This window comes from Pteropus medius, unplaced genomic scaffold (genome assembly GCF_902729225.1).
Source record: "Pteropus medius unplaced genomic scaffold, Ma_sr-lr_union100, whole genome shotgun sequence".
Classification (NCBI taxonomy): domain Eukaryota; kingdom Metazoa; phylum Chordata; class Mammalia; order Chiroptera; family Pteropodidae; genus Pteropus; species Pteropus medius.
The window spans coordinates 20,637,670-20,665,019 of record NW_024349802.1 but is presented as its reverse complement, the minus strand read 5'-3'; the positions used below and the strand labels follow the sequence as shown (position 1 = coordinate 20,665,019).

General features: G+C 37.2%; 2 protein-coding genes across 4 annotated transcripts in view; one reads left to right on the top strand and one right to left on the bottom strand.

The window, feature by feature from the left end:
- The window catches only part of MFAP3 (microfibril associated protein 3), a 100,605-nt gene extending 82,029 nt beyond the window's left edge, over window positions 1-18,576 (bottom strand). The window contains exons 1-3 of one of the 2 annotated variants that reach the window (XM_039836668.1): window positions 18,522-18,576; window positions 8,268-8,724; window positions 701-5,070 (exon numbers count right to left, since the gene is read on the bottom strand). In XM_039836668.1, coding sequence (XP_039692602.1) covers window positions 4,277-5,070; window positions 8,268-8,562 — 1,089 coding nt within the window. In that variant the 5' untranslated portion in view covers window positions 8,563-8,724; window positions 18,522-18,576 and the 3' untranslated portion in view covers window positions 701-4,276. Of the gene's footprint in view, window positions 1-700; window positions 5,071-8,267; window positions 8,725-18,521 lie in introns of those variants that run through there. The other variant, XM_039836669.1, reaches the window with a different exon arrangement.
- Window positions 18,565-27,350, top strand: part of FAM114A2 (family with sequence similarity 114 member A2) — a 31,205-nt gene continuing 22,419 nt past the window's right edge. The window contains exons 1-5 of one of the 2 annotated variants that reach the window (XM_039836666.1): window positions 18,565-18,671; window positions 22,398-22,642; window positions 22,961-23,060; window positions 23,446-23,538; window positions 26,443-26,534. In XM_039836666.1, coding sequence (XP_039692600.1) covers window positions 22,412-22,642; window positions 22,961-23,060; window positions 23,446-23,538; window positions 26,443-26,534 — 516 coding nt within the window. In that variant the 5' untranslated portion in view covers window positions 18,565-18,671; window positions 22,398-22,411. Of the gene's footprint in view, window positions 18,672-19,462; window positions 19,488-22,397; window positions 22,643-22,960; window positions 23,061-23,445; window positions 23,539-26,442; window positions 26,535-27,350 lie in introns of those variants that run through there. The other variant, XM_039836667.1, reaches the window with a different exon arrangement.

Genomic DNA, 27,350 nt, shown 5'->3' with positions numbered 1-27,350 from the left:
TGCACCTGTATCGGCTTTTCTTTTTTCCGTCTCGCTTCCCCACCCCCTGCCTTCCTGGGATCGCCTTCCAGATAGACTTCCTGCACATGAATCCTTCTCTCAGGGACTCCTGGAGCAAAGCTATATTTAATCCTCATGTTAATTTTGTGAAGTAGGTGCTATCAATTCCATTTTAATGAAGTCCAGAGAGGCCAAGTCCCATGATTACATGGCTAGTGGTGGAATCAGAACTCCATGTCTAGTGATTTTTTTGCCATATGGAAGCAGAGGCTAGATCTTCATTCTAATGAGTCTGTGGCACTGAAGCAGTGACCGGCACCTCCACCTGTTCTCTTTGCCGGTCTTCTGAGATCCTGTGCTTTTCCATCAGCACCCTTCACTCCCATGTGACTGCAGTTGTTTGCTTCTACCGGAGACAGCCTTCCCACCTGCCAAATCTCGTCACAAACTTTACGTGCTATTCATATGTTCTCCAAAACATGTGCTAAATGCTCTTATCTGCAGGCCTTTGCTCAAGCGCTTGCCTTTGCCAGGAATGTCTTTCTTCAGAAGAGGGAAACAGATGCATTTGGGCCCAGTAAGGATGACCTGGTAACTCTATCCTCATGGTAACTGTGAGCAGGACACCCATGTAAGGCCAACAGTACTGAAAACATAAAAGCTTAGTAAATATTTGCAAAATTGAAATGGGTAGCCATGGTGGTATCCAAGTTAAATCCAAATTTACTCCTACTTAAAACCATTAACATCAAATTCCATCACACAGAAAAATGAATATACACTCTATAGAAGATTGCAGGCAAATGAAATATACTCCATTGAACATTTAATATATTACAGTCAAGGATTTTTTTTAAAAAAGGACAAAATTATAATGTACGTATTCATGAAAATGGTGACCATTTAAACATCATCTGAACCAAAGCAAATAATAATACTCATTTACTTTTATGAAATGCATTGAGAACAACATTACTGGCCTAGATGAGAAAAGATTGTGCTCTCTCACTGGTGACTCAAGAAATAAGATATACTTGTGTTAGAACTGCTGGTATGTAGAGATAAGGCTAGCACCCATGATTGGTTGGACTCTGGAAAACAAGCATGCCGTGCTTTCATGCCACTCCAGGACACAGGAGACAAATTCTGATCTAGGGTGAGACGACATGCAGGGTGTGGAAAGGACTGGACCAAGGGCTTCACTGAGGCTGGAGGAGTGGAAGAAAAGCAATGTGCTTTGAATTTAAAATGTGTGTTAAGTGAGGCAAAGAAGCTAGGAGCCTTCTCACAACCATCCCAGGTCAGCGACTCCAAAGATTATATATATGTATCTACACATGTATGTATGTGTATGTGTGTGTGTATATGCATGTATGTATGTATGTATGTAGTTGGCAGGAAATACAAATGCTCACTGACTCAAGAATTAAACTATCATAACAGATGCAGTTTTGAGAATACATTTATCAAACTACCTATAAACTCAAGTTGGGTACCAGCTCAAAAAATGCCTGTCTGTCTTGTTTCAACTGGTAAAAAATCTATAAAAATGTTTACATGTCTATTTTTGGTAAATTCATTTCACAAAGCCACTATTTCATAAAGACAATAAGGTTCATTAAATACAAGGAAAAATTTATAAATGAGATAACTACTTCAAATATATCTTGTTCAATAAAGGCATTTTCACTAACTATAAAATCCAATGACACAAAATGATAATTATACCACAGTTACTATCAAAAGACTTTTAGATTGTAGTTTAAGCTCAAAAGGGTAGATTTTACAAAAAGATAACATGAGACTATTAATAATATATGAAGAGTATGTGATTACAGAAAATACTAGCAGGTACGATTTTCTTCCTCTTGAAAACTAGCTTTAGAAAGTAATACCAACTCTGATCAAATTTTGCCTACTTTAATTCCTTATTGATGGCACCATAATCTGAAATATTCAAAATAATCCAGTTACTCTGGCCACGAAATTAAGTCATCATTATGTTTCTAAAATAATTCATCCAGAATATACTTGAGTAGCCTAGTCTATACTTATTATACAGTATTATGTAAACGTTAATAGTTTTTTTCAATATTTCCTACATTTTTCCAAAGTCCTGTTTCCCATGACTTCGATCATTAAATATGACTACCTTAGGGTTTTAAACACTCATGTCCATTATGAGAATATGTTGGGGAAAAATCCATTCTCTTTAATGTGACAAGCTACACTCTAAGAAATGACCCCAGAGATACTATATTAGGATAGGGTTAGAGGCATTATCTGAAGATCTGAGGAATGTTCAGGGGACAGAGCTCAGACAAGGGATTTTGAGAAGTTTTAATTTTTCAAGAAAAACATTCTGAGAAGGGAAAAAGTGTTCTATAATCTAGGGTATGTTTAAGAGCCCTTGCTCTCATAACCGAATGTATGAAAACAGTTTTCCTTAAAGAAATACAGGTCTATGAGCCAAGGCAAGCTTTGGCTAAATGATTGGTAGCTTTTATTTGGCTCTGGAGGTTTCTATGGAAACAGCCTGAGAGACAGAAAAGGCAGCATTATCATTTTTATCTGTAATGCCATCTGATAAAACTGCACATTGATTCATTCATGTTATCCAGAGCAGATATATTATTTCTGATAAGCCTGGACAAAGAGAAGCAAGAGTTCTATTTGGTCACACTTTAAATTTCTTACCTTCCTCCATTTGAAACCTTAAATTAAAATCCTGATTAAACCTCCTCTGAACATTTCCCTAAGGACCCGCTAGTTCAAGTAATGCTTCAATAATCAGAAGCCAAATGAAGAAATGTGAAGTACCAAATGGAGCTCCACTGCCAAGTTCTTAAAATTATATGACACCAAGCTTCCTGTAGCTGAAGAAATTATTCTGAAGAGTATTTACAATTCCATTATATCAGATCTCAGCCAGGCAAGAAATACAGTCTTAAGTGTTTATTATACACAGTTGAATCAGGTAGCATCATCCATAATTTGTCTCCCTCCTTATGGCTAGATCATTTGTATGTATGTGTTTGTATATTTATCTATATATCTATCTTTATTTAATACACTTCATAGAGTAACACGAACTACACACTATTATCTAATCTTATTTCAGGTTAGTGCTTTTGAAAAAGGCCAAAAAAGCAGCCCTAGCTCAGAAGTTTATATCTGAAGTACACAAAAATAAAAACTTCAACAACAAACATTAAAATATAAACAAATAATTTAAGGATGCATGCAACCCTTAGCACCGTATTTAAAAGACCACAGAGGGCAAGAGGGTTGACAGAGGTCTAAAGAGGAATCCATCTCTGGGTTTTCCCCAGGAACGGAATCCCAAACACAGAACCCTCTTACAGAGTCCAGTACTTTTAAAAAGAGAAGGCCTGAGAAAGTCTATTAACAGAAATGTCAAAATCCATGATTTACCAGAGACAGATGATTTGACATTGTTTCTTATTCTAAAAGCATTGAAGACATTATTCCTTAGGAACAAATTGCTCACTTTTGAAGATCAATTGAGAAATCACTGCCAGCTCAATGAACTAAATGACACCTCAGTAAGTTAAAAAGACATGATATATCCCCCCAAAGGACCAGTGTACTCATGGAAAGTAGTTTACTAATGAGCAGTTAGCTTCCTGATACAATACAGACATGGACTACGCTGAAAAGATTTAACCTAGCACATACAATTATATACTCCACAAGGCTAAAAGTCTGAAAAACAACATCTTTAAACATTATGGCACTGGTGTAAAAATATAAACCACAGAATAAAGTCTCAGCTTTGTCCTTTCCATAAAAAAGGAACTAAAAGTCTAAGGAAGGGCTTAGCGATGTGCTGAAGATCTTGGTGGCTTAAAGGTGACAGGTAAAAAGTTATAAAGCTAGAAACAACTTTATATATCATTTAATGCAAATCCCTCATCTCATTGTTGGGAAAACTGGGGCCTCAGGATAAGTGTCAGTCCCAGCTCATGGAAGAGCCACGACCGGAAGGAGAAGCTGTGGGACTCTTAGTGCGGCACATTCTCATTATGTTCATCCTCCAGGTTCCCTTAAGTCTTAATGTGTATCATTTAATCGAGCTCAAGGAATATGACAGAAGTATCAGATAGGAAAAAATGCTGCATTTTTAAAGATTTTGGCAATAATTCTGATGTGCTTAATATTTAGGGGAAAATCCCAGTCATCATCTGAAAAATGTTATTTCCTACATGACACAGGTTCCTTTTCTGAGACTAGTTTTAGTAGGTACTGGGATATCTCACAGCTGGCAGTTTTCAAATGCCCCATCTTTATAGCTCGAGTTTGACTCAATAGATCTCATATCATCAGGAGTGCTGAAATGACTGCTGTCTTGAGAATCTGTACCAATACTTTTGGTCTCTGACTGAAGGTGGACAGAAACCTGAACTGCTATTTCCTGGCCTTGTTCATTCAGAGAACCATCATCTGAATCTCCTCCTGGGGAATTACTCCGCCCCATCTCTGGGTTAATGACATAGATGCCATCTTGAGCATTCAAAGCAGGTCTTTCTTTAATTCTTTCTCCCATGTCATCAGGGTCATCCATTCGCACAGCCTCAAACATCTCTTCAACGAAGGCTCTGCAGTTTAGAATAAGGGGTGGAAGAGGGACGCTTCTTGCCAGTTCTTCAATGTAACGAGCAAATTCCATGGTTTTAAATTGTGTGACTTTGGCAAGCTCCAGAGTCTTGGCCGAGGTGATAATGGGGATGCGTTTTGCAATTTCAAAGGCCTTCTGAAGTTTCTCGGCCCCTTCAGTTCTGAAGAATTCATTGATAGCCTTCTCGGTCTTACGAAGATGGCTGCTCATCATGCACAGCCGCGTGACATTCAAGATGAGAGTGATAGTAAAAGCAATCAGGCAAACAATCATGTAGTAGACACTCATGTCTCCTGAGGTGAAGATAACGCGCAAGGTGACAGAGTAGGAGGCACGAGTTGGAGAGGTGACGAAACATGTATAAAGCCCACGGTCATCAAAGGCTACGTTGGTGATATTCAGGAAGTTATCAGAAACCAACCATTTTCCACCTGATAACCCAACAGAAACAAAAAATTACAGCATAAAGAACATTATTACTAAATATGCCAACTGCTGTATCAATATTCCACTTCTTCATGACCGTACTTTAACTCAACTCATCCATTAGATTCTGCTATTTGTTCAAATCATGTAAGAAAGGGCCGACTGCTATGTCCAGAGTCAGAATTTAAACAGCCTGAAATTTAGGAAGTGAATCAAGATCTTCCTTCCAGACAGTAATGATTATCATAGCTACCTCTTCACTGCTAAATGTAACAAGACTTTCAGGGAGACAGGTATGTCTCTATAATGTTCAATGACTAATCTTAAAAAAAAAATGTTTATATGTACACAGGCATACCTCAGAGATATTGTGGGCTTGGTTCCAGACCACCTCAGTAAAGCGAGTATCGCAATAACACAAGTTATGACCTTTTTTGCTGGTGGAGGGTCTTTCCTTTAATTTATGGGAAAAAAAAAAGTGCAACATTTGTGGAGTGCAATAAAGCAAAGTGCCAATAAATGAGGTATGTCTGTATGTGTGTCAACACCACAATCTCTACCTACACATTTTCACACATTAGAAGAATATAAAACAAATAAAAATATAAAACAGATATGTAAAACAATGGCCATTTCTGGGGTGATGGGTTGTAAGTAATAGTTTTCTTTTTTTTTTTTTAATTTAACTATGCTTACTTTTTGATAATAAACTTATATAACAAGAGACTAAAGTTCTTTTTTAAAAAGCTCTACCAATTTAATTAATTTGCTTAATTACTAACTGGCTAATCTGACATGCCTTCCTTGCACATGTTAATTTGTGTTGTTAGAAAAGGTTTATAGATGATGGTATTTTGACTTTTGGCAAGAGTAACTGAAGCACAAGCCAAAAGATATGTCTCCAGAGTCAGGGTAAATGAATAGCTGGGTATAGAAAATAAAACTGCCTTTAAGATACCTAGGCTTCTGTTTTTAACCTAAAACATGCCACTTCTTTTCCATACATGAAGGTATCTTCATTCCGGGAACACTTATACAAAAGTATAGAAGAGTATGAAAAGCAGAGCATACTGACCACCCACCCTGATTCAACATCCTTTAATATCCTGGCTCTGCCTGCAGAATTCTCATGTTTATAGTAAATTCTCAGTATACTCTGTGCTTTAACTATGACAGCCATTCAAAGATGGGATGAATGGGCTAACTGAAGGTATAGGTAGGTGTGAGTTCTCAATACCTAGAGATAGTGTTCCAGAAGAGGATGGCTGACTGTTAAGCACTACCCGAATGCCTAATCCTCAAGATCTCTTTCATCCCTGGGATTCTATGGTTCTAGATTATTTTAGTGGCACATAAATCAGTAAGCGCTCTGGACTCTGCCCATTTTTATCATCATCAAAATTTATCTAAATTCTACAGTTATATCTAGGAGTCATTGCTTCACCAATGTACAAAGAGGAGGAAAATACATAGCTATAAATATAGTCATTATTCCATAAGCGTCTGCCCTATGAACCTGGATCTATGAAAAAGATTCCCTATGAATCCAAGGTATGATGAACTATATAGATTCCATTTATCAACTACTATGCTATGACCGCAATCTAAACTCTCTAGCTCACTTGCTGATAATAGCTCAAGATTTATGAACCTTATACTAGACTGACATGCTCTTTAAACTGGTCTCACTTGAGATTCATAAAATTTAATACAATTTTCCAGAACTGTGCTGAAAGCATCAATAGTAGATGTCAGTCGTTTTCAAAGTAAAAGCAAAATAGGAAAATAAAATTGCTGTTCCAAATCGCTGGTCTCAACTTAAGCTTTGTTTACATTATGATCACATCAATTGAATAATTCAAATCTCAGATGTGTTTGGTCAGGATCTTACAGCCCAGTGGAGGTAAGAGTTTAGTCCAGTGGGTCCAAATGTGAAGCCTCAAAACATAGTCAAAATACACATTTTGGGAACCAATCTAGAGATTCTTATTTAATAGGTCTATATTCTTAAGAAGCTAATTAAAAATACACTGTTCTAACTCTTCGATCTCTTCAAACTCTTCAATCCCTTGGTGGCCAGTTACTCAATTTGTAGGTTAAAATGTTTAGCATACATCTTAGAAGGAAACACCACCTGTCTCCTTTTCTGTTTTCCACTCTAATATGAATAACCAAATATCCTTTATATTCCAAGAGATTATTTTTCTAAATAATCTCTCAAAAAAAAATCTCTCTCTCAAAAAAAAAAAAAAAAAAAATAGGGGGGCTCCTCTGAAAGTACAGCTTGAGAGATCCCAGAATTTAATCTTTATTTCATTGATTTTTCCTGGTGATTTCTTTCTTAGGTACTTTAATACAAGTAGTCTTCCAAAAACTCTAATGGCACACTCACTAGTTCAATAAATAGTATTCTGATTTAAAATGTGTTCACAGGTTCACAAACAGCAAAATCAAATAAAAACCTGTCAAAAAATAGACCTTGGTTACATTACTATGATGTTTGTGCAATTTTTAAGACTGAGAGACCAAAATACAAGAGAAATTCTCCGTTTCCAGTAAATTAAGGTATAGAATAGAAAAAAAAAAAATGTGCTGGAAAGGCTTTCAGAGCTCCTTCTCAGTGCCCTTCTAATTCTCAGAGAGACTTAAAAGTTTTATGCACAAATCTAGAATCATTTAAAAATATACCCTGGATTTCCTCTAACATTTTCAGTAACTAATTTCTGAGCAAACATTTTAAAATTTATGACAAATTTATTTAAGTCTAGCTAAAATCCTTCTTGCTGTATTCACGCAGGGCCACCACACCGTACTATCCATATTATAGTCTAGGTGAATGGTGCCCTTGGAGTTACGCAGTGCATAGCTTGCAGAGGTGTATGCAGCAGTCCTAATGTAGTCCACCTTCCATGAAAAAGGAAACCAATTCACTAAGAGGAAAGCAAATAGCTCACTGTCATCATATTAACATCTGTTAAATTTATAACTATTCCTTACCTTTTCTTTTTCTGGTTAACTAATTATAACCATTCGGCTTTTTTTTTGATAGGTAATATACTCCAGGCCTTTCAAAAGTTTTAACTATTTACCCTGGTACCTCACCTTTGAGATTTCTTTTTGAATATGCTACAAAACCAAGAAGAGAGAAGTAACAGGAAATGAATAATCTTGATTCATATTCATTATACCCTGGCATAGTTACCTCTGCCTCTGTCATCCAGTTGCTGTCCTTTTGAGTTGTACCAATGGACATCTTCATAGCGGTCGACTGTGAGAAGACACTCGATTGAAACACTAGCTCCCTCTTTGGCTATGATGACATCATCACCTGAGTGGGAGCCTGCTGAGAGTTCAAAGCTTGGGGGAAACGATGCATTGAAGGAACTATGATTTGCTTCTAGTGGGTCTATTTGGTTGAAGCCTACATCTTCCAAAACAAAAGCAGCCGGCATAATAACACTCATCACTAAAGTGAATAAACAACAATGTGGCTTCATGGAAAATGGAATATTGTTTAGTTTGGAGAATTCGAAAGCTTCTATACTATAACAAGAGTGCAGGAGGTAATTTATTGCTTGGTATTAAAGTTTTCCAAAAAAGTGGTAGATCCAAGTGTATTTTGAAGTCTTCAGGATTAAAAGATGCGAGTGAAGACCAACCTAAAAGTAAGCCAGATATAAAGTTTAACCAACAAAGATTCATAATAGGGTGAAACTCTATGTTCTAGAAATGAAGAGATATAAAATTGACTAGAATAACTGGTGCCAATATCAAGGAGTGAAATAAAACACCACCTAAAAATCCACACAGAGATGGTATAAAGGGCAATGAACTGGGAAATGGCAGACCTAGATTCTGATCCCAGCTTTGCTATTAACTAGCTGTACTTGTTTTCTCATCTGTCAAATGAGGGACTAGAGTAGACAAATTTTAAGGACTCTTTTAGTTCTGAAATTCTATGATTTCATTTCACTCTGACAAATTCTATGCAACAGGGAGCCAATGAGGCTAAAATATTTAGCTTAATGATCTCTTATTTCACCTGCACCATTACCATCTGTTGTTATATCACTAATGTAAATCAACAGGTACATCATAATCATAACCATGAAACTCAAAATTTGAGTAGTTCAAGAACATAGCTATATTAAATATAAGTAATGTAGAGACAGTTGAGGTAGTTCTTTTCCTTTAATATTAGAAAGAAAACTGTACTACTGCCTACACAGAAATATACATATACTGACTTGTGAGGCTATAAACTTCCTTCTTGATCAAGAATGTTAGACAGAATGACTTTCCTTTAATAGTTTCTTCAACATCAAGAGACAAAATAAAGTACATTTAACAGTTTTTAGAATACTAAATTTCTAGCTTAAAGTCTATAAAATTAGTAGAGGGAGGAACTGACATCTTAAATGTCTAGTTGGTAAAAATGTAAATAAAAGCTACAGGGAAAGATTACCAGACAAATTTACAAGAAAAGTAAAATATCTTGAATAAAAAACAAAATGATATCTCGGTCTAAGAGTCTATGTGATTATGATCATCTTCCAGTAATTTGATTCCTCTTTTTAAGTCATTGACTCTCAAAGAAAAATTTCAACTTTCATTTCTATAAACTATGGGATGAAACACTTAGCTTTATTTCTCTTAAGGGCCCAAAATAATTAGTTTTGGAAATAATATTTACTCCCCTTTATACTTACATGAAGGCTTCTTGATCACATAACATAAAAAGCAATGGAACATTGTATTGTGCCATTAAACTCCTCAAAGTCTGAATTACAATAAACTAAAAATGTCACTTAATTTTCATTAGCCCTTGAAAAGACGGTAGAATGATGACAATAATTTTCTATCTTTCAAATTTAAGGATGGACCATTTAGAGTGAAACAAAGAACTTCGGACTTCATAATACATAATAACTGACTACATGCTTATTTCCATTTTTCCTCCCACAATCCCACTGAAATGACACTAAAAGAAACAAAGCACTTGGGCTCAGGTGTTCCCTAGAACTCTGATAAAGAACTCTTTATCCAAGTCAGCATTTTCCAAATTTCATTCATTCTTTCTACTGCCATAATTTTTTTTTGCTATACCCATGTACTAAGTTATTATTATTTATGCTTTTTGTTTAAATCAACTCACTATTTTACTTATATACATTTATTTTAGAAGGAAAGACTGTATCATATCTGTGGATAAAAGTAACTGTACACATAAACACAATGAAAACAAAGTAATGTTATTAACTCTCAGAGATATTGCCATCTACGAAAGGCTCTGAGCTGGAGGACTGCTCTCTTTGTAGAAAAAACGACGAACAAAAACAAAACAAATACCCCTCACAGCTCCACTTTATTCTAATACCACTGCATTTCTTATCCAGTCATTCCTTTCCTCTACACCCTTGCCCACCACTAAGTTTAGAACCACTACTTTAGACTACAGGTATACATTTTCATCTATTCAGCAGTATTTATTGAGCACCTACTATGTGACAACCTACTGTACTACATACAAAATACGCTAGATGTTACCTAAGGGAAAGTACAGGATGCTACAGGAGCACCCAACGTGGGAAGTCTTGTGAGAAAGTGGGATGTGCAATAGGACCTGAGGGATAAACAGGATTTGAGAATGGAAGAGAAGTGTTTTAGGTAAAGTGACAGGGGTTGGGGAAAAAGCAGAGGAATCACTGATTACAAAGTGTTCAGGGAAAAGAGCTATAATTTCTAATGAGAAGTGGGGGCCAGAGAGCACAGAGACAGTTTCTTGATTCTGGAGGACAGCACAGTAGTCTGGGCCAACAGCAAAATTGAAGGTGGACTTTGGGAAATGGAGTGAGAGGCTGACGTGAGTGAAGAAGATACTCGTCCAAGATGAAGAGGCCAAAGAACTTAAAGGCTCAAGAGTGAGGTAGATCACCTGTGGGGACAGTGATGCCCCCTTTGGGATCAAGGCAGTTAGGGTAGGAGACACTGGAAGGAACAGAAGAAATGGATTCACTTTCCCTACTCTGCGACGCAGAAGGTTTGGGGGAATGAACAGCCTCCACATGAGAGGACTGTGGAGCAAATGGTGTCCTGGCACTGTCACTGCTGTGTAGAATTCCTTCTTCATGTAGCCTCCTTGAGCCTCCTCTCAAGGGCTGACTCTTCCTCCCGCATGGGTCCAGCATATATCTGGATGCAGGATGGCTCTTCTCTGACCCCTGGTAGCCCTTGTTGTTACACTACTCACTGAGCTCTAGTATATGCTGCTCTGTACTGCTAGGCAGTCTACCCCATCTCACCTATGAGCTCTGCAAACACAGGGACTATATTTTTTATTGCTATACTTCATGTGATGGATCTTTGTAAATTAAAGAATGTTATGCGACAGCGACCATAATTATTCAAGCTGACATGCATTTACTAGTGCTTATATCTCTGACAAAAAGAGCCAATGCTAACAATCTCAAAAGTACTTAAAGGCATAACGTCTGAAAGAATTCCTTGAACCAACTCCCAAATTCATGTTGTCCTAGAAGATAATGGTGGGAATAAAAGCTTATCAAGTCCAGAGTTTCCAAACAAGATTGAATATCGCAATCGTCTAGAGAGCTTATTAAAAATATAAGTTACTTTTTCCCACTCCAGACCTACTGAATAAGAACCTCCAAGTTTGGGCCTTGGAACTTATGGTTTTTAATTAGCTCCCTGAGTGATTCTGAGGCAGAAGGTCCACGGACTGGCATCCAGAGATCATTAATATGCTTCATTACTTCAGAGATCACTAGTACACTTCCTCATTACCTCTACAACAGCCCTGTCTAATGGTGCTTCAGCATGAACACTTCAATACGCGAGATCACTCACTCACATTCCATTCTGGATTAAGATTACTCTGGGACATCGTAATTGCAGGTCTCTGACAGAGGCAGGGTAGCAGTGCGGTTCAGGGTACAGACTCTGGAGCCAGATTCTCTGGACTCTAATCCTGGCTCTGATTTTACTCAACCTTGCAACTTTTGTTAATGAATTAATCTCTCTGTGTCTCAGTTACCTTACCTTCAAAATAGGGAAAACGATAGTATCTATTCTCACAAGCCTATTGCTAGGTCTGAATGAAAGAGCATGTATGCAATAGTAACTGAGTAAGCTCTGGTTATTATTATTGTCAATGGTCCTTTCAGGTATTGTGCTACAATTCTACTCATTATAGCAAAATCATTATTTAAGATAAATAAAATACTTTTACTCAGGATACTCTGCAACTATTTAAAAATCTTGAGAAAAGAGGGAGCATTCCATTATGTAATTTCAATCTTTAATTTTAAATTTCATATTTTTCTTTTCATTGCGAGTAAATATTTTGCAATAATACGGATCAAACAAACAGGCATTGTAAACTAAGGTTGGACCCCAGCCATGGTATGTTACATTGCTTTGAAGTGTCTTGAGTTTGTGGTAGAGAACATTTACTGTGATCTTCCTAGTCTGTTTCCCTTTTTTGAGCCCTGCCTTCTCAGGTCCAGGAGGAAGACAACCTACCGGCTGACTAAACTAATTAGAATCTTTGTTCTTGAATTTTGGAATTACGACACTGTGGGTTAGGGCTCTTTGAGGAAGAGAAGGAGTATAGGGGGCTGAGGCAGTCAGGTTTGGGCCACATACAAAGAGAAGCAGAGAGAAAGGACAACAAGAATGGAGAAGAGAAAGAGAATGGTAAGAGAGGAGCAGAGGGGAAGAGAAAAGCTCATAAATGCTACTCCGGCTCCTGATATAATTCTACTTCCTGGCTCCAATATGACTGTTTTGTTTGTTTGTTCTTTTTTTTTTTTTGCCCTAAAGAAATAAACATCTTTATTCAATCTTATTCAAATTTATTCACGATTAAAACCACAAAAGACCAAATGTGCATATAAGAAAGGAAAAAGAAAAAAGGCTAAGTAGGAGAAAAAAGATTAAGTTTAGCAAAAGTGTCTAAACTGTGGCTATGGCTACCAGGCAACCCTCATCACGGATCTCCTCTTCTCCTTATACACTAGAGCGTGGCACATAAACTGCCCATGAAGTCAAGATCTGCAGTTCCGGTCCAGCCATTTGTCTCTACTAGAAGTTTAGAGAAACCTACAAGACAGGGTCTAGAAAGACATTATGAACACTCTTAAACTGCTTTTAGGTCGAAGGTGGCAGAAGTACCCTGGTACACTGACTTTATGCCAGGGGAGCACGAGGTCTCATAATATCCTTATATGTCCAGTTGATTAAGACAGGCTCATTCTGGGCACATCATACTCATATCATGGGCAACCTGAACACAAAGAACTTCTAGTCTGAGCTACTAAGAGACATAACCCACTTGGAGATAAGAGGCTGTTGAGCAGTTGGGAGAGAAAAGTACTGGCAGAGGTATGTGTCCAAGGTTATAGGAACAGAACAAATCACCCTTGGGATCAGGATACCCTTGACTTATCTCTTCATACTAAATTTCTTTTTACTTAAGTCTGCGTGAATTGGTTTCTGCTACTTACAATGAAAATTACATTAACTAAAACCATTCTACTCATTAGGGAGCAATGATTTTAAAACAGCTCAGCTAAATCAGAGGCTCATCATGCACAAGATAAAGTCCTGGGTGCTGCAAGAGATGCTCAGTTGAATTAGGATATGACCCAGACCCTCAGGGATTTACAAATTAGTCTGAAGGCAGAGGTAGAAACAGCTAACTATATACAAGAATGTGTGAGAAATACTTAAAAGAAATATAATCGTACTATGAACACAAAAGAGAAAGGAAGACTTCATGAATTTTAGAAAGGTAATTCACTTGTAAGTTTGGGACTTCCCAAATTGTGCCTACTATTCTCAATGCAGCAGCTGACATGTAGATGCTAAGGAGAAAGTTCAAAAATGAAAATCAAAGTGCCATCTTCCTGCAAATAGGTAAAGAGGTATATGCTACGCTTGTGGATGAAGTTACTTGGTAGAATTTTTTATTATCTTGCTTCAACATGAGTAAGAAAAACAGAAAAGTGTAATACTCAAGTTTAATCCAACTCCTTTTTTATCTTTTAGGTATAGTAAAATGCAAGTATTTCCAGGATCATGAATAATCAGAAATGTAGATAATTTTACCCTACAGAACCATTCTGAATATTGGCTATATCATTTTAAAGAAAGAAAAAGAAAAGAAAGAAAAGTGCCTAAACTGTCATCCCTAACAGATTGCCTTGTTGGGGTTCCCGCCAACTTCTGTGAAATATTTTCATTCTGTTCCAACTCTCAACAGAAATAAATAAGGAAGTAATGTGGCTGATTTCCGTTCTCATGGCTCAATATTAAGTTGGCTGAGGAAGCTACTGTTTGCAAAAATAGTTCTGGGATAACTCAGAGGGAGGAAAAGCACTGATGCCCAGATGGTATTGGCTTTTGCTCCAAGTATACTGGGATATTAATGCTTCATTCTCCATAATGAAATGTGTTCTAGGCTTTATTTATGGCTCATCCACTCTTCTCTGGCTGCCCAGTTACACTTGAAAAATAGAGAAGTTCCCCTACTCCTGGCCCACAAATGGTCAAAGTGGCATTCTGAATTGGCAAAGGGGTGAAAAAGCAAACGAAGAGCAGATTGTTAGCATTCCTCTATCCTTTGCAAAGAACAAACATAAAGCTGTTCTGCTTATGGTAACATTATTATAGGGATCTGTAACATATAAGGGTTACTAATGTTCAAATAGAAACCAACATTTTGAGGGCCATTTTCTAAAAAGTTTCTTATTAAAATAGCCCCTATGTTTCCAATAGTATCTTGGAGCCATCACACACCTCATAGCTGGCATTTGGGCACTCAGCTCAAACTTCAACATATTCTCTGGCATACTAAGAAAGAGCTTCTATATTTATTGGAGCTTTGCTTTAAACCCAGGATTATTTGTTACACGTATGCCTTTTATCCTTTTTGCCACAAGCATTTGCTGAAACTAATGGATGCAAATGTCAAAGACATTGATGTAGCAGGCTTAGATTTATGATCTCCTTATCCATTTTTTTTCCTTAAAAGTCTGAGAAATCCCCCAGTATTTCAAACTCAGACAAACTAAAACAGAACTCCTCACTCTCACCCTCAGATCTATTTGTCCAGCATATACACAGCTGGAATGATAGCTACACAATACAATTCTTCCAGTTTTGCAAGATCAAAGTTACAGGATTGTCATGGCTCATTGGTTAGGTGCATCAGTTCTGGAATCAGAATGCCTGATCCTATCCCCAAGTGAAACTGTGGGCTTGCAAGGCCCTAGTTTTCATATCTACTGAATAAGGTTATTAACAGTAACTACCTCATTAGTTGTAAGCTACCTTATGAAGTGAACTAATGTGGGTATGTTATAAACACATGCTATTGTTATTATTATTTCACCTCTCAGATGATTTTCAATTAAATCCTTTGTCCGTCACCTAGGTCATAGTCCTTTTACCTTACCTGGATACCACACTATTTTTTTAATTTCTAAGTGAGTCTCCTTAACCCCAACTATATCCCTTTGTTATCCCAAACACTGCTCCTCTCAGAATTGGACCTAAACACAAATCCAAGAAAACAGTGATTTAAAAATCTATTAGTGATTTTCCATGGCCCATGAGATAAGCTTCAAATTCTAGTCCAGCATCCATACTTCTCCAGTAATAGATTTATGTGGCAGAACAAAGTAGTAGGCTGACCCCAGCAGTACCTGGATGCACAATTGCTTGCTGAAGAGATGAATGGATTTAGAAGTCACATCTGGTCTTTAGTTATACCTCTGTCACTATTTAGCTATGATCTCTAGTGGGCTTAGTTTCCTTATCTAGAGGCTAATTATCATTATCATTCCTTTCTTTGCTTAAATCTCATAATTTCTGTTTCCCTGTCATGGAAACTTAGCCATACATGTTTTACTGTAGTCTCTCCAAGTAACTTTTCACTTTAAAGTTCTGGTTCTAGTTGTTTCTTTTGCTTGAAACTTCCTATCCCTCCCCACCAATATCTTCCTGTGGAAATTCGATCAGCTTTACAATAGCCAACTCAAATTTCACCTTATTCAAGAAGTCTTCTCACCTAAACTCTTACCTCAACCCTCTTAATTTTAGACGGATTTCTTTTGCTCTTTCAATCCCCTGGCTCACTGAGTACTCGACTGTTAGACTTATCACTTTCTTTCTACGTTATCTATTTGTCCCAAAATCTGTAAGCGTACAGATGACAGAGTTAAAAAACTCCTCAGTCCTTAGCACAGGATTGGATTCAATGTTTTGAATTCAGACACTCATCAACTTGGTAGAAAGGTACTTGCTACAAACTTCTGACTGATTTTCCAGAGTCTTAGGCTCTGGAATTAATGGAGAGATTTGAAGACGTGCGAATACAGCTTTTTTGGGGGGTGGGGGAGGGTAGGGAGCAGAACTCTCTAGAGTGAATTTGATTTGTTTTTCTCACACTGCAATTCTTAGACCACTTACATCAAATTAATCTGTGCTGCTTGTTAAAGATACAATTTCTTGGCTCCCTCCACTCTGACTTGCTGATTTGGCACCACTAAGGGTGAAGCCTAGGCATCCACATTTTTAATGTGCATAGTTTTAATGACTTACAAATCAAGTCCGTATTTCTTTTGACTGTCATAACAATACTGTAATTCAGCAATACTCAAAGTGTGGTACTGGGGCCTCTGGGAGACTTTTTCAAAATGATTTTTTAAAAACAATTTTAATAACAACACTGGGACATTATCTGCTCTTTTTACTCTCATTCTCACACAGTATGGTACAATTTTCCAGAGGCTACATGACAAGTGATAACCAGAAGAGAATGAATGCAGAAGGAGATATGAGAATCTGTCTTCTATCAAACCGGATATTAAAGAGACTAGTAAAAATGTGAAACAATGTCATTCTTTTCAATAATATTTTTGGTTTCCAATAATATTGGAAAATATTCTTCATAGAAATGCTACTTATGTTAACATGTAACGAATCTACCATTTTAAATAAATTAATAACTTTTTTGAAAGTTGTTTTAATATCTAAAATGGCAAATATTGATAGATATAACCTACACAGAAGAAACGTTTTGATGTTCTCAATAAGTTTCAAAGGTGTAAAAGGATCCCAAAACCAAAAAGTTAGAGAACTTTTGCTATAATTATCAGCAGTATTTTACAGATAAAATTAAGACACAGTTAAATGGCTTACTGAGATTCCATACTTGAACCCCAAATTCTATGAAAAATCAGAGGAAATCACCTATTTTATACTTATGCAGTTTGTTTATTGTAATAGGCATTTTAAAAAATGTATTTATTTAATTTAGTTTCAAGTATACAGTACATTAGTTAGATATCTATAATGTTCATAAAGCGATCCCAATTGCTCCCTCCCTCTCCTGGCCCTCCACTTAGCCATCATATTAATGTGAACTGCATTCCCTCTACCATGCTCCCCATCCCCGCGCCCAACTATCAACTACTAATTTGTAATAGGCATTTTTAACAAGCTTCCAGGTGATATCGATGCTCCTAAATTTGGAAAACCACCATGAAAGGCAAAGGAAACTATCCCAAGGGTTTTAGGAACTGACAATTATATATATGGACATTAAAATGATGACTCTCAAGGCATTAAATGAAGTTGGAAGACTTGAAAGGCCAAGTCTCTTCACCTCTCTGGGACTTAGTTTTTCACAATCAGGGTGTCTCTAATGCCTTTCGGGCTGTCAGTCTGGGTGTCATGCATTCACACTGCTCAAGGGCAACTGGAGATGCATCTTGCTGATAAGAGGTCAGGAGTAACTTAAAAGTCATGCATCAGAGCATGTCACTTCTCTGCATAAACCTTCAATAGTTTTCCACTGCTTTCTAAATAAAAGTCTAAATAAATCCTGTCCTGGCTCACAGATCTGTTTAAGTCTCTGGCCGTATCTTCCTCTTTTTGCTTCAGTCACGGAGGCCTTTTTTTCTTATCCTTGACCTCGCTAAGCTTGTTCCCACTAGAAGGCCTTTGCAGTTGCTATTCCTTCTCCAATGCACTTCTCTAGAACTTCATAAGGCTTACTCCTTCACTTCGTTCAGTCACATTATCCCTGTTTAATTTACTTTAAAGTACCCACTACCATCTTAGATAATCGTGTTTGCTAATATGTTTATGGTTGACCTCGTACACTAGGATGTCAACTACTCGAGAGCAGGGCAACAGTGGCTCGTAAACCAGTCTGTCTGTCCCAAGCGCCCAGGGTAGTGCCTGGAAGGTTGCTGGTGCTCAGTATATGTACGATGGCCGAACTTCTGCAGCTCAGGCCTAAACTTCAAAAAAGAAAGTGCAGATACCCTAGCTTCCTTCACGTCGTACTCTAACCCGCCAGCTCGAACCCGAGCCCTGGCACTCCCAGAATCTCCTTCGCAGCGACCCCCACCGAGCCCTCACTCACCAGAACGACACCGAGCTCTTTGCGGGAGGAGCAGCGACTTGACCCGGAAGTGCACTCGGGCAGGCGAGGCCGCCTCCGCGCTGAATGAGCACTTCCGGGGCAGTAGGAGCGACTCGTCGGTGACTGTGGCGGCGGTGAGGGTAGCAGCAGGTAGGTTGTGGGGCTTTCCGGGAGGAGTTTGGCCCGGTGCAGGGGCCGGTCTGGCGGTGTTGGGGGAGAGGAGGAAATGGGCTGGGGCTGGGCGCTAACACCTCATGGCTAGACGCTGAGGCTGTGAAAGCGCTTTGGTTATAGAAGCGCAACGTTCGAAGAATTGTTTTCAGCGACGAGACGTCGTCAATTTAGAAGCGCATGTTTGCTCTAGACTTCCCGTATGGGACCTGTTTTTCTGTGTGGGAAGGAGTGAGAGCGCATGTTTGTCAGTCTAGACAGCCGTATTAACAACTGTAGTAATGATAGAAACAACCGCCGCCATAAGTACTAACCGCAGCTGTTACCCATGGGCAACTAACTGGTTGTGTGCCATTCATTCTCTGTTCTAGGCCCTTCACGTGCATCGTGTTTAATCTTTATAGGAACCCTGTCAAGTAGATATTCCTGGTCCCGTTTTGCAGATGAAACGGAGACGCAGATGGGTGAACTAACTTGTAACAATCACTGCAGTACAGAGTTGAAAGAAAGTCATTCTAATTCCAGAGCCCCTACTCTTAGCTCCTAAGCTAAAGCACCTTCCACTTCGGTAACTGTGCGGCTGGAAGTTCCCAAAGAAAATGGGGGAAAGTATATATATATATTCGTTAAGTGTGTACAATTTTATTTTTTTAAAAATATGACTCAACCGTATAGTTTTGCTCATAATGTTCTACTTCTTGGAGTCTTTCTCCTCCAGTTATGAAAGTGACACAGTTACTACAGTATACTTGGAAAACTTACGAAAACATTAAATAGTGCAAATCCATGTACTTGGTATGTATACAAATCCATATACTTTGTGTGTGTGCATTTCCTGCTATATTATGAATCTGCTAAAAACAGTGATAGTACAGCCATTCTAACAACGGAAGTAGTGACAATGACAGTAATAATAATATAAACAGTCACCATCACAAAAAATTTTCTTCATACCTAGCTCAAATGCCTGGCACATTCTAGTTGCTCATTAAATTTTTGTTAAACAAATGAAAGAATAGAGATGACCAATGTTTAGTATTTTAGAGTGTGTCCTTCCAGTCTTTTATAAAATTATATAAATTATGTGGTATATATTATATGCTACATGTAAACTATATAATTATGAGTTGTAATTTGGAGAGAGCATAAAGAGAGTAAAAAGATAGTAAGAAAAAGTACATGTTCAGCTACACAAACATTGATTTTTGTGCACGAACTGTGTAGTCTTTCCTATTAGTTTCTTGGAGTAAGTGGGGCAGAAATTGTGTCTTAAATTATTTCTCAATCTCCAGAATTTGGTACCTAGTAGATACTCAAAAAATGTTTGCAAGTGAGTGAATGAATGAATGAATATTTCAGACTCGGTTTGTATGTGTGAGTAGTTATATCTAGATTTTTTTTTTTCTGTGTGTTTTGGGTATATATAATGTATGTGTATCATATAACTTTATATTACCTATGATCCACGGTGTTGTATAAATCTACCTTTCTAGACTTAAGCCTTCCCAGCATGCTTCTTTCTATGCCATTTTTACTACTCCTGGTTCTCTCATTCCGTACTGTCACATCTTAGGCCTTTGAGCTTTCTCATGTATTTCTATACCCTTGAATTCTCTCATTGGCATCTTCATCTGTAAAAATCCTAAGTGCCCTTTAAGGCAGGTATTGCAAACTCAAATGCATATAGGGTCTAATCAGGTACCATAAATAGGTTGATTTGGGTGAAAATTGTGGGGAACTAAAGAGCACTACCCTGTCTAAAATACCCCAACAACGCTTTGGCATGAGCCAGTTATTACCAAGACGAATGTGGGCCCAGTGTTGCCAGATCTTTCAGTTTTACAAAGGAAGTTAGAAATCTATATTCATATATAAAGTCTGATTTTAAAATGTTAACGATTAATGTGAAAAATGTTTAAATACTGCAGGTCAAATAAAAACATCTGTAGACTGGATTTGGCACTCAAAATCCCAGTTTGTGGCCACTGTTCTATGCTTATTTCAGACACTTTGTCTATGTTATTCCCTTGTCTAGCAGATTTCTTTCTCTTGTTCTTTTAACATTTTGTGTATTCCTCAATGCTGCTTCCAAGCTGTCTTAGTTGTTAATATGTCTCTTTTTCTAATACCTTAGAAATATTTTGATGGCATGGATTGGCATCAAAATTCTGCACTTAGTATATATCGATACAGAATATGTGCTTATACATACCTAAGGTCTCATTGTGTGTATATGTATGTATGTGTGAGATACTTTTATTTCTCCCTTGGTGATATTTGGTTATCCTGGAAACCAGCATCTGCTTTTTGTAAAAACACCAATAGTATCTTGGCTGTAATTGCTATACTTCTGGAAGGAATTGAATTGGTTAACATTGCTTTTCAAAAGCTGGTCTGATGTAAATCCTGTATGATGGCTTAAATTTCATAATCTCTGAAAGATTGAAGTAGGAATGATTAATAACTAATAAGATTTTAAAAAATGATAGCCAGTAAAAGGAAAAATTGGTAAGTTGGACCTCAATAAAAAACTTTTTCTTTGTGAAAGACCCAATGAAAAGAATGAAAAGATAAACTACAAAGTGGGATAAAATATCTGCAAACCATATATCTGACAAAGGACTTGAATCTAAAATATAAAAGGAGCTCTCAAAACTCAACAGTAAAAAAAATCCAATTATAAAATGAGCAAGAGATACAAATAGATATTTCACTGAAGAGCATATACAAATGGCAAATGAGCACATGAAAAGACGTTCAATATCATTAGTCATTAGAGAAATGAAACTTAAAGCCACAATGAGGTATCATTACACAGCTATGAGAATGGCTCAAATAAAAAATAACACCAAATGCTGATAAGACTGCAGAGAAACTAGATCACTCATACATTGCTGGTGGGAATGTAAAATGGTCCAGCTACTTTGGAAAAGAGTATGGCAGTTTATTATACGATAAATATGTACCAGCGATTGCACTCTTGGCCATTTATTCCAGAGAAATGAAAGCTTACGTTTCTATAAAAACTTGCACATGAATGTGCATACTGTTTTGTTTGTAATAGCCCCAAAATGGAAACAGCGCAGATAGTCTTCAGAAGGTAAATAGTTAAACAGATATATCCATGCCAAGGTATACTACCCAGCAATAAAAAAGGAGAAGCTATTGATACATGAGCAACTTGGATGAGTCTTGAGGGACTTATGCTGAGTTAAAAAAGTCAATCCCAAAAGGTTACATAGTCTGTGATTGCATTTATATAACATCTTAAAATGACAAAATTTTAGAGATGGAGAACAGGTCACTGGTTGCTATGGGTTGGGAGGAAGATGAGATGTGGCTAATAAGGTAACACAAGGGATCCTTGTGATTGAACTGTTCTATATCCTGACTGGTGATGGACACAGAAACTGTACATGTGATAAACTTTCATGGAACTAATTAACATAAAGAAATGAGCACATGTAAAATGGATGAAATCTGAATAGGATGAGTGGATTGTATCTATCAATATCCTTTTTGTAATATTATACTATAGTTATACAATTTGGTGCCATTGGGGAAACTGAATCAAGGGTATATCAGATTTCTCTTATTATCTCTTACACCTGAATGTGAATCTATGATAATCTCAAAAAGTTTAAACAAATAACTTAACCCCCCAAAGCCTATATAATTGTTTTTCTTGGGCTTTTATTTTACCAGACAATGATCTAATCATGTCGGATAAAGATGATACTGAGACTCCAGTGATAACTGAAGCAACCTCCGTCCTTGAAGATGGGAGCTCTGAGCCAGCCAAGAATTCCAAGTCTGTTGACCGAAGTACCAAGCCAGAGAGTAAACCAGAACCTGTAGTTTCTACTCGGAAAAGACCAGAGTCCAAACCTTCCACTGACCTTGAGACTTCAGAAGTTCTCTCTGTTCAGGCATCACAGGCTGCAGGCAAAGTAGGGTATCTATTAAAAATTGATATTAAAAAATGTTAGGTTTAAAAAGAATTTGGAATCAATACTATTTCTTTCATAACCATAAAACATAATTTTCTCAGTTTTATAGATGCCTTTACGAGTAGTTGCCTTTGCTCTGTGGTGCTTACATATAGTTTACATACGTATGTCAGTCAAGTAACATTTCTTTAGCCAAATAATATGTATTTGTTCACTTATACTTTTGGCTAATAATTAGATACCTTGTCCATACACTCTTATTTTCCTCTAATTTTTCCATTTTCCTTTGCTTTTTTTCCTGACTAATGGGAAAAATAGGAAACTGTTTGCAGAGATGAACCCCAGACCAGTTGGGGCTATTGGGGCAGATGGGGCAAGTCCTTGCTCTCCTCAGCTTCAGCTACAGTTGCTACAGTAGGTAAGGTCATCAGTTATTTTATTAATTTTTATGTGTATTTAGCTACAGATCTGTGTTAAAAGTGATTTTGTTTATTTCTCTTCCATGTAGGATGCATTAATAATGACGGGCTGATTTAGTCTGCGACTAGAGTTTGCATTTCTTACTTAGAAGGTTGATGTTTAAGAATTGTTAATATAAAACTCTTCTTTGGTGATAACAAATACTTTTCTTTTCTTTTGGTAGAATGCAATCCCAAAGGTTATATGTGGTCAAAATAACATGTCCTGTGGCTATCACAAAATAAAAAATCTGTGGGTTTGATTTTTGGTTTGTTTCTTCAGTTGTGGTGACTAATAGCAAATGCTATTCAAATATAAAAATGTTATCATTTTTTTATCCTTAGGACAAGGTATTTCAAATGTCATTGAAAAGGCAGAGACTTCTCTTGGAATCCCTAGTCCCAGTGAAATTTCAACTGAGGAGCAATATGCAACAGGTTAGTATATGGAAACATTAAGACCTAGAATTATGGCTAAAACCGGAATAGGCGAGCTCATTTTTTTAGTTGATATTTATTGAGTGATATTCAGGGCATGATAGGACTGGTGAGAAAGGGAATTTAGAATCTTGGCTGACAGGGGTCTGTGTCCTTTTAACCACTCATGTGTCTCTATTTCACTTTCCTCATCTATGAAATGGGATATTTTCTATAATAAAGGACTGTTATAAACATTAAATAAGGCCATGAACATAGAATGTAAAAATTGGCTATCATTTTGCTTGGCACAATTAAGAGTTCAATGTCAGCTGAATTTGAATATCGTGGTATGAAAAAATATTTTAATATGTTAGTTTGGGGGTTGTATTTTTTGTGTTTGGAATTTTATGAAGTTGACGTTTAATTCTGGAGGCCTGCCTTAATCAAGTAGAAACATACTCACTTAAGCCATAAAGGACAGAGTTATAACAGGGGTTAACAGGGCCTGGAACCACAAAATAAAAAGCTTTTCAGGGCCTGAGTTTGCTTTTTCCATCACTCAGGGACTTTATTGTCTCTCCCTCTTGCTTCTCTCTGCTCATCTGTTATTTTTCCAACTTATAAGAACTCTAGAAGTAGGCTGTTCTTGAGTTACTTTAGTGGCTCATTGATGTCAGAATTCTGTGCTGGCTGCAGTTTTCTTTGTTGTCTCTATGGTTGCCAGATGATACTGCGGCTCTAAGTGTATTGTTCTAATACAGCTGTGCTCAAAGTCAGGCATTAAGTAGATGGGAAGTGTCATTGCTCCTCGTGTATCTCTTCCTTTAAAGAGAGGAAAAGTTTTCTCAGCAACTCCCTGCATATTTCTTAGATTCCATTGGTTAGAATAGGGTCTTACATTCATGCTGTAGCAGCAAGAGATGCTGGGAAAGCACGCTTTGGGTATTTTGATAAACCTCCATATCAGGAAGTGGGTTTAGCAAGCAGGGAAAAGGGGATTAGAATCGGCTTTGAATAGGTAAACAGCAGTGTTTTCCACAAGACCTAAAAGATGTCTACCATACAAGTATTTTAAGAAGGACATAGAAAAACTAGAGTGAATTCTGAAAAGAGTTAGCTAGATAGTAAAATATCGAGAATTAATGTTTCACAAGAGGAAATTGAAGGCATCATGGATATGAAGTCTGGAAGTCTGGAGAATGTATTGGTTCTTTTCGTGTCTCTTCGTACCATGGCGAAGAGGACTTACATTTATTTGTGGCTCATGAAGAGAGACCATTGAAAGTTACATGCACTTAGATTTTAGTTTAATTAAGAGTTTTTAAGGGTTAAAAGAGTTATAAAAAAACTGCAAAATTAGAATGGAAAGCTTTAGGATAATAAACTCCCATCTTCTATGTTTCCTGCGGAGGGTTATCAATTCCCCTGCGAAGAATGTTATAGCTTGTCTTTGCAAGGATGTAAGTTTTGTTTGGCAGGCAATTAAGATATTTGTAGCTTAGATTGATCCTTTTAAGTCTTATTTTTAAGCTTCTTTAGAATGAATCTGGAACAGCCTTTACTCTTAAGTGCTAGTTTAGCCCTACTGCCAAGGCCACTGTCCCTTCTAAGGTCTCCACCTAATTCCCAGACGTTTAGGTCTCTCTACTTAGTTAGTCAGAAGTCATATGTCTTTCAGCCTAGCATGAGCTTCGGGCACTGTTTAGTTTACAGCTCCATGTTAGTTCTTTGCTCAGTATTGTGGAATCTTCCAGTGCATGAGCATCTAACTTAGTATTCAGCCAGAGATTCAAGGTCACTCCTGTGTAGATTCCTAGAACTCTTTACCTCTCTAGCTCCCTCGTCTTCAGTACTCCGACCTGCAAATTCCAGGTGCTTCAGCTTTCCTGGACTCTAGTCTCTGTCTCTTCCACTTATTGAGATTGCCATGCTCTGCTTGGGTTTCCCCTCCCTGTGCTGTTGTCTGGAATGCTAAGCCAATCATAGAGTTCTTTTGTTTCTCTTCTTTCCTGGATCATAGCCTTGTACTAGCTGTTGTCCAATGTCGGCAGGCAGTTATGGCTTATATTTTGTCCAGTTTTCTAGATGCTATGGTAGAAAGGCAAGTCCAATACCAGTTACTTCATCATAGCTGGCAGTGGAAATCCTCCCTATAATAGTTAGTTATTTGTTGATCTCTTATAAGAGATTTCAAAGTTAATAAAATAGATTTTTTCAACGAAACATACTCATTTTTGTAATGCATATCTGATTTCTATAAATAAGCATAGTTTTCTAGGATAAAATTTAAAATAGGCTGAATTTTAAAAAGTTAGGTTTATTGAGCTGTGATTTACATACAGTAAACCTTACTCTTTTCAGGTGTGTCGTTTTATGTGTTTTGACAAACAGTCCTGTTTATACTGTATAATCATAGTCTGTTGTGATTACACAGATAGAGAAAATTTCCTATATCTATATCGACAGTCAAGATACAAAAATATTTTCAGTATCCCCTCCAAAGTTCCTCATGCCCCTTTGTAGTTACTCCCCTCCACCTACTCTCAGCTCTTGAAAACTAGTCATCTGTTTCTGACCCTATGGTTTTCTTTGTCCAGAAGATCATGTAAATGGAATCATACAGTATATAGTCTATTGATATATATGTATGTATGTGTGTGTGTATCTGTATCTCTCTCTATGTATAGTTTGTTCAAAAGACTAGATTTTATTTCTGGAATGAAATGAAAATGAAAAAAGACTATCTTAGCTTTCATTTTAAAATAGGCAAATAGTTTAAAATAATAAAACAAAAAGCACTAAGTAAGGCCTTGTGTGTGGGAAGCAGGGTCTAATTTTTAAAAAAAATTCACACAGATGCTAATAAAGTAAAACTATCTATGGGTCTTCTGTTCATGTCTGCACATTCTCTCCCTCCTGTAGGAGAGACAAATGCCAAAGAGAATGAAAACTTCTCCTCAATGACTGGACCATTTGGTGTATTCTCGACTATCTCCACTGCTGTTCAGAGCACAGTGAGTAAAAAGTGCAGAGTGGGCTATTCGCTTCCATGATTATAATGTGTTTTTGTCTCTTTCTCTCTCTTTTCTTTGAAAAGCCATAGAGACTGATTACTCTTATGGCAGTTCAAACTGCTGAAGATCAGTCACTGACCTTAGAGGTAGAGAGAGAGCTACTTGAAAACTTTCTTTAAAGAACTAAAGGCGAGGTCAGGAGGTAAAGAGTAACAGAGACAGTGTACATAATATTTTATGGACTAGGAGTTCTTAGTTTGGTGGCCCTAAAAACTTCTCTGCTTTACAAAAATATTTTTCTCATAATTGCGTTTTTTAAGCAAAGGGGAAATATGATATTTATGATAAATATTTGCGAAATTATGGATGATTAGAAACATTTTAAAGGATGTACAAGAAGCTTAATATCTTTTCTACATGAGGACAAATAGCTAGTACTTCTTAATTTTAACTTTTTATTGAAATATAACAAATATACAGAAAAGTAAAATCCTAAGTATTCAGTTTGAATTTCCACAACGTGAACACATTCAGATTAAGAAGCAACATGATGGTACATCAGATGTCCCCTCTGTGCTGTATCCCAGTCATCTGTGCCTCCCGCTCTTGCCTACCAAGATAACCACACTCCTGACTTCTACCATCATAGATTAATTTTGCCTGAACTCATACAAAATGTACTCTGTTGTATCCGGCTCTCACTCAACATTATGTTTCTATGATTTATGCATGGTGAAGTTTGTGTGGCATGTTCCATTTTCCTTGCTGTATTCCATCATGTGACTGTGTCACATTTATACATTCCACTATTGGTGA